The following is a 6,769-nucleotide window of genomic DNA, read 5'->3' as shown; positions in this document are numbered from 1 at the left end:
TTTTTTTTTTTCATATGTGCTTATATGGGCTCCTTACATCATTTGGTTCTTTGGTGTCCTTTTGGAGTTTCTAAGTGTCCTTTTTTGGAAAGACATCTAAATTTATCTTGAAAAAAGCTTGCAGAAAATATAGATTTTTGAGAATCACCCTTCAATCTTTTGGTTTACTTTGGTGCATATAGCAAATGATGACAAAATAAACATTCGAAACAAGATAAAATGGTCTATGCTTAATATCTATATTTATATATATATATAAAAACTCTGAAACAGAGGCAGATTCAATATAAAGGTCTAATATATACTCTACTGTTCCAAAGTTTGGGATTTAATGTTTTTTTTTTTTAAAAGAAGTCTCTTATGCTCATCAAGGCTGCATTTATTTGATAAAAACAGTAATATTGTGAAATATTATTACAATTTAAAATAATGGTTTTCTTTTTTAATATACTTTAAAATAAAATGTATTCCTGTGATGCAAAGCTGAATTTTCAGCATCATTACTCCAGTCTTCAGTGTTACATGATCCTTCAGAAATCATTCTAATATGCTGATTTATTATCAATGTTGAAAACAGTTGAAAGCGTTTAATTTGAACAGTTTAAGCAATAGTAATATTTGCCTTATCAGGCACGACTAACATGTGACTGATTATTGAAGGAATTAGAAGAATTTAGCACTTTTACTGGTAGCTGAAAGCATTTTTAAACCAACCTAAATATTTCATAACACACACGCAGGGGAGATGTGTGGATGTTTGTGGCCGTTCAAATTCTGCCAAAGTCTACAGAGCTTCCAGCTGAATTCTCCACCGATCAGTTTTACTTACCTGAAGGATAAGGACGAAAAAGTCAACAGGTTTTCCGCGCTGATATAAATAGTGCTGTTGTGAGCGCTTGTCATTCTCGTTGAACTTCATCTCCTGAATGACATCCGGGTGCTTGAGGATTTGCAGTAAGACCTTGTCTAAAATCTGGAGCGGACTGAAAAGGCTCACCTCTACGGAAAGATTGGACACGACAAAAATCCTCTGTTATTTGCAACAGCAAATGCTCAAAGACTGAGGGGTCTTATAGACGTAACAGCTCACCAGTAGCGAGGAAACGATGCGCTGCCAGCATTAGTTGCGGGGATATCTTGACTTTGGATTCCCTCTCATGTTTGAAAGCAGAAAAGTCCCTCTTGTTTTTGTCGGGATCCACTTGCTTTCTGTTACGATTGTCAGCTGGAAGGCAAAAAAATCATTAATCACTCAACCAATGCTCAACTTGGGCTTCCATAAGCCCAAGTAGATTATCGAAACCATTAGCACCAATAGTCTCAATGATCTACTTAGGCTTACGTTGCTTTTGGGAAAGCCTAGATCAATAAATAAATCGAATTGATTGGTCAATTCTATTGGTTATATCTCATGCCTAGACGTGAAATTTCGAAGACAACTAAGAATATCACTAGCATGAACATACTGTAGAGATCAGACTCATCCAGGATCTCAGATTTGATGATCTCCTCAATGACGTCCTCCAGCGTGACCAGACCCAGAACCTCGTAGAACGGATCTCCTTCACCCTCATTATTCACCTTCTGAACGATGGCCAGGTGGGATTTACCTGTGGACAGAAAAACCTGAGCCACAAATCTCCCACTAAACATGTCGAACACTTGGACAATGGGGAATTAAATGAACCAAGTGCTGTAATTGCAAATTGAACGGCTGCTTAATAGTTCTTTAACAAAGATTTAGTTCACACCAGGCTAGGAAGCCCACTGAGTGGGTGTAGAATAATTCAAACCATATTCGTATGGAAGCACTGCATGGACATGCATATTAATGAGCTGTATTATCACTGCAGTCTGAAAACTACATGAATTATTCATCATCTTGTTTTATCCGAGGGGCCGGATCAATCATAAACGTTTAAGCAATACGGGACCATTAGCGCTGCATGTTTGGAGCCAGAAGAGAGTCAGATCAGAAGTGCTACTAAACTTAGAGCGAAAAGAGCTTAGGAGGGGGAAATGACGGAGATGTCTGGGGATCAGAAAAAGAAAGGAAAAAGAGAATGATGGAGCAAGACAGGAGCAGACGACACTTTGATGGTATTTAAAGTTAAGAGGGAATCTGAAAATGCTGCAAAATCAACACTACCGTACAACAGCTGTATAATACTGAATTTGTGCAACACTTAATGCTCAAATCTGAACCAAAATAAATGAATGGACTAATACAGAAGTTCTGACCAATGGCGACAAGTATTAGTAATTATTTTTTGTTATATGTTAATGCATGTATTTCACCAATAAAGCTCTGAACTATATTTAAAATACAAGTAAAATCAGGTATTAAACATGCATTTTAAAAACTGGCCAATTTAGACTCAAATAAAAATAAAAAGTGTAAAACTTTTTGTTCAAATCACTAAACCTAAACAACTCTATTTAATAGAGGAAACACGCTGATTTTTTTCTGAAATCCAGGGATTTATAGCACAAGATCAAGCCTTATTTTATACTACAGAAAGCATCAGACCAGCAGACTGCTTAAGAGAAGGGCTTTTCTCACTGAGATGCACTCCAGTGTTCCTGAGGGATTGCCATTTAAGCAAACCACCCACATTTACTTGATTGCATACTCACAAGCTTATTTACATACATTCATATCTCAGTGGAGCTCATTTTAAACAAATACTGAAAACACGTTTGAATAGGGTGTAGAGAGTTTCTACAAATTTATCATCAAATGCAATAAAAGCTATGTCCTGAGCTGACGTTTTGGACAATACAGTGCCTTCACATTGCTTTTGTCCCTCTGTGGCACCGCTGCAGTGATCGGGAGATGAAAAATACAGTGGGAGGAACTTCAAACTGCCAATCATTTCAAAACACCGCCCATACAACTCCATTAATCTAACATTACTACTCTGGGGTAAAACTGTGTTTTCAAATGAGCTTCAACAGCTTGTACAAAAATTATACCAACATAATCGTTATGATTAAAGTCAATAAAATGAAATGAAACATGCATTTGGAAGACACTTTTATTATTTTCTTAGAATTTAAGGTATATGCACTGTCATTTTAGTATCAAGACACTATTATATATTTTTTTATTAATATCAATATCATATAGACTATATAGAATTTTTTTATTAAAATCAGTTTTCATTTTAGTTAAATTTAGCATTTTGTAATTTTTTAGTTTTTTATTTTTAATTTTTTTTTTGTTTTTTTTTTCAGTTAACATTTATTTTACAAAATTTACAAAAGTTTTTACAGTTTATTTGTTTTTTTAAAAATGGGCTTTAATTTTAGTTTCAAATTTTGCTAACTATAATAACCCTAAGCATACATTTTAGCAGTTCATAATGAACATGAACTATACGCCATATATTTTTACAGCATTTATTAACTTTTATTAATGATAAATAACTAAGTTAGTTCACAGTGCGCTTATTAATGTAACCAGATACAACTTTTGATATTACAAATGCATTAGTACATTTTGAGATTAACATTAACTAAGATTCATAAATGCTGTAGAAGTATTGTTCATGGTTAGTTAATTTTAACTGATGCAGTTAACTCATGTTAACAAATAAAATCTTTTTGTAAAGTTTTACCAGCATCTTTAATTGATGAACTAATCTGGATATTGAGGGGAACATGTCTCCCTAAATTTCTATGGTGGTTACGGCCCCAAATCTGAGGCTAAAATTGGTAATCACAGTGAGTGTGCAAACTCTGGTGGACAGGATGATGTTGTCAATTTTTTATGAGTGTCGGGTGCTTTTGGCATCATGGGATTCCTCTGCCTTGATCGGAGGTTGATGCAGGGAGCATATGGTTATTGATTTGGCTCTCAGGGGAAGTCTGAGCACCCATCATAATCAATAGGAGGATGAAAACAACTGCATGGAGCCAAAGCCTTTGCTTCCTGTGAGCACAGCACATTCTGTTCAAACTTTCAAGACTCAGGAGGATGCACATAAAACACAACCACTAACCTTTTTTAAACTCCTCCAGCATGGCATCCAGCTTAGTGTCGTGGAAGACGAAATGCACCGGGTGGTTGTAGAACTTGGTGACCGTTTTAAGCGTAGTGCAGTCGTCGGGGTCGACGAAGGCCAGGTCTTTGACGTACAGGATGTCCATGATGTTGGAGCACTCGGTGTCATACACGGGTATCCGTGTGTAGCCGCTTTCCATGATCTCAGACATGGTGTTGAAGTCCAACAAGGCGTCGGTGTGAATCATGAAGCAGTTGCTCAGCGGCGTCATCACATCCTCAACCGTCTTGGTTCTGAGTTCCAGAGCACCTTGTATGATGTTCAGCTCTTCCTTGACCAGATCGTTGTAGGGTTCGGTGACCTTCAGCATCTCCACCAGCTTCTCGCGGTTGTAGACGGTGCCGATTTCCTGCCCGAGAATGTAGTCCAAAAGCTTACTGACGGGGAACGACAAGGGGAAGGTCAGGAGCATGAAAAACTTGGTCAACATGATGGTGTTGGCGCCTACGGCCAAACCGTGGCGCGAGCAGAGCGCTTGTGGCACGATTTCACCAAATATGACAATGCCAACAGTAGATGCCACCACGGCTCCCAACCCTGACCCAATCAAATCATCTAGCAGGATCGTCAAAGTTGTGTTGACCAGCACATTACCCAACAATAAAGAGCAAAGCAGATAGTTGCCCTTGCTTCGAATGGGTTCGATTTTGCGTGCATACTTCTTTTCCTTATTAGTTCCACAACTTTGCACAATGCGAAGCTCCATTGGATCCAACGCCATGAGCCCCAGGTTGAGTCCGCTGAACATGCCAGACAGCACCAGCAAGCCTGAAACCAGGATGATTTGGAGCCAAAGCGGTAGAAGAGATTCTTTCTCCTCTACAACTAACAATCTTCCATCATTTTCACCCAGCTGGACCCATTTGTCTCCCAAACCCTGCCTGACACATAGGCTGTAGGTCTTTTCTCGTTCACTCTTACGCAGTGGCTTCACATACACACTCACCAGACCTGATGTTCCTCTGTTGCTCACGTTCATGAAGGTGCTGATGCTCAGGTCTTTGGTGAAATCCTCACAAGTGCTGTTTAACGCGTCGCTGTCCTCCGCATCCACGTACTCCGTGAACCTGATGTGGGATGCTGAGTCTGGGCTCAGGTGCACCCCATAAAACCTGAGCAGGACGCTGCTCTCCTCCGTTACCTGGATGAGCCCGTCCTCCGTCGTGCTGGCCGCTTTGTCGCTCCTCTCCAGCCGCATGCCCAGGATCTGACTGCTGGAGCCAGGGCTCGACGTCTCCGTTCGCCCGCCGACAGAGCTCCAGAGGAACACGATTAAAGTTAGAAGACACCCCCGTCCGCTCCGCTCTGTCGCCATGTTTGTTGCGCTCTCTCCGCAAGGCTGTACATTACGTCACCGCTGCCACACGCGGACCCCGCCCCCTCATCTGCATAATGCAAAATTGCGCAACGCCCACTTTCAATATAGTGGAAATAATTAGGAATAATGTTGAATTACAGAAACTTTCATATGTGTAATGCTTATTTAAAATACATAACGTTAGGGCTTTAAAGATGAATGTCTCAAGGTAGTAGTTATTTATGATAAACTGTGGTAATAAGTTTAAAGGTCCCATGGCATGAAAATTTCACTTTATGAGGTTTTTTTTAACATTAATACGAGTTCCCCTAGCCTGCCTATGGTCCCCCAGTGGCTAGAAATGACGATAGGTGTAAACCGAGCCCTGGGTATCCTGCTTCGCCTTTGAGAAAATTAAAGCTCAGATGGCCCAATCTGGAATCTTCCCTTTATGTCGTCATACGGGGAAAGGTTACCTCCCCTTTCTCTGCTTTGCCCGCCCAGAGAATTTGGCCCGCCCATGAGAAAATGAGCTACTACCCTGCGGGGCGAGCGCAATATTTTTTTTTCCTCGAGAGACATCATGGCTTGCAAACGAGCGAAGCATGGCAGTTGCCCCGCCTCTCTCCTCCTCATTAGCATTTAAAGCTACAGACACAGAAATGGCACGTCCTAAGGAAAGCTCATTGTGGGACTGGCTCGTAGTGGCTGAAATTCTGCACCAAGGCTGAATTTCGGGAAAGAGACTTCAGATACAGTACTAGGGACCACTTAGGCCTATATAAAAGCATCCAAAAAGCAGCATGTCATGGGACCTTTAAGAAAAATACACAAGACCAATTCTGACTCCATGCTGATTTTAACAACTAACAGAGAGTCATGTATGGACTCTCTGCTGTAGAGTGACTTTTGTTGGGCGGTGGTTTGGGGTTATCAATCTACCACAAGCATGAGGGAGTGTAGATGTACACACATTACGCTGCATATGGAGCCTAAGGGGCCTGACATTCGTTTTATTCTGTGGAATTAAATATTAAAGAGCCTTAATATCCACACATGTTCTCCGAAGTGGAGTGGAGTGGAGGGAGGCTGTGTGGCACCCCGGCACACTCGTCTAATAACGGGGTACTCCAGCATCTATCAGGCCTTGGAAAGGGGGTGTTTATTCATTCACTTTAGTTATCAGGCCCTGAGGAGGAAGTAGTAACAATTATGATTTCAATAGCACAGATTGTTTGGCATGAGGCAAAATCACAGTTGTATTTAGTAAGTGAGACTGGAGGAAGACTGGCAGTAATTACAGATCTGAGGGGCTAGAGAGGAAGAAGCATCTCAGAGGGCCAATCAGAATGTCTGGCTGACTCTACGGACACCTGCCGACGCGCACACACACACACACACACAC

At 40.8% G+C, this 6,769-nt stretch overlaps 1 protein-coding gene across 1 annotated transcript; it reads right to left on the bottom strand.

Moving 5' to 3' along the window:
* Positions 1-753: 753 nt before the first annotated feature.
* Positions 754-5,333, bottom strand: LOC107689690 (metal transporter CNNM4-like). The gene is made up of 4 exons (XM_016487813.1): positions 4,005-5,333; positions 1,467-1,610; positions 1,091-1,225; positions 754-999 (listed from the first exon to the last, which is right to left on the bottom strand). Exons 1-4 carry the CDS (start codon positions 5,263-5,265, stop codon positions 785-787), a joined length of 1,755 nt encoding a protein of 584 aa, XP_016343299.1. The 5' UTR covers positions 5,266-5,333; the 3' UTR covers positions 754-784.
* Positions 5,334-6,769: the final 1,436 nt, after the last annotated feature.

The sequence above is a fragment of the Sinocyclocheilus anshuiensis genome, unplaced genomic scaffold (genome assembly GCF_001515605.1).
Source record: "Sinocyclocheilus anshuiensis isolate Anshui unplaced genomic scaffold, SAMN03320099.WGS_v1.1 scaffold393, whole genome shotgun sequence".
In the NCBI taxonomy this organism is placed as follows: Eukaryota; Metazoa; Chordata; class Actinopteri; order Cypriniformes; family Cyprinidae; genus Sinocyclocheilus; species Sinocyclocheilus anshuiensis.
The sequence above is the reverse complement of the archived record's forward strand: the minus strand, read 5'-3'. Positions and strand labels throughout refer to the sequence as shown.

Excerpts from the sequence above, each read along its gene's own strand:
- LOC107689690 (XM_016487813.1), bottom strand. The coding sequence starts at position 5,265 with ATGCGGCTGGAGAGGAGCGACAAAGCGGCCAGCACGACGGAGGACGGG. Across the intron at positions 1,226-1,466 it reads GGATGAGTCTGATCTCTACA|CTGACAATCGTAACAGAAAG; the intron begins GTATGTTCATGC and ends TTTGCCTTCCAG. Across the intron at positions 1,000-1,090 it reads GCATCGTTTCCTCGCTACTG|AGGTGAGCCTTTTCAGTCCG; the intron begins GTGAGCTGTTAC and ends ATCTTTCCGTAG.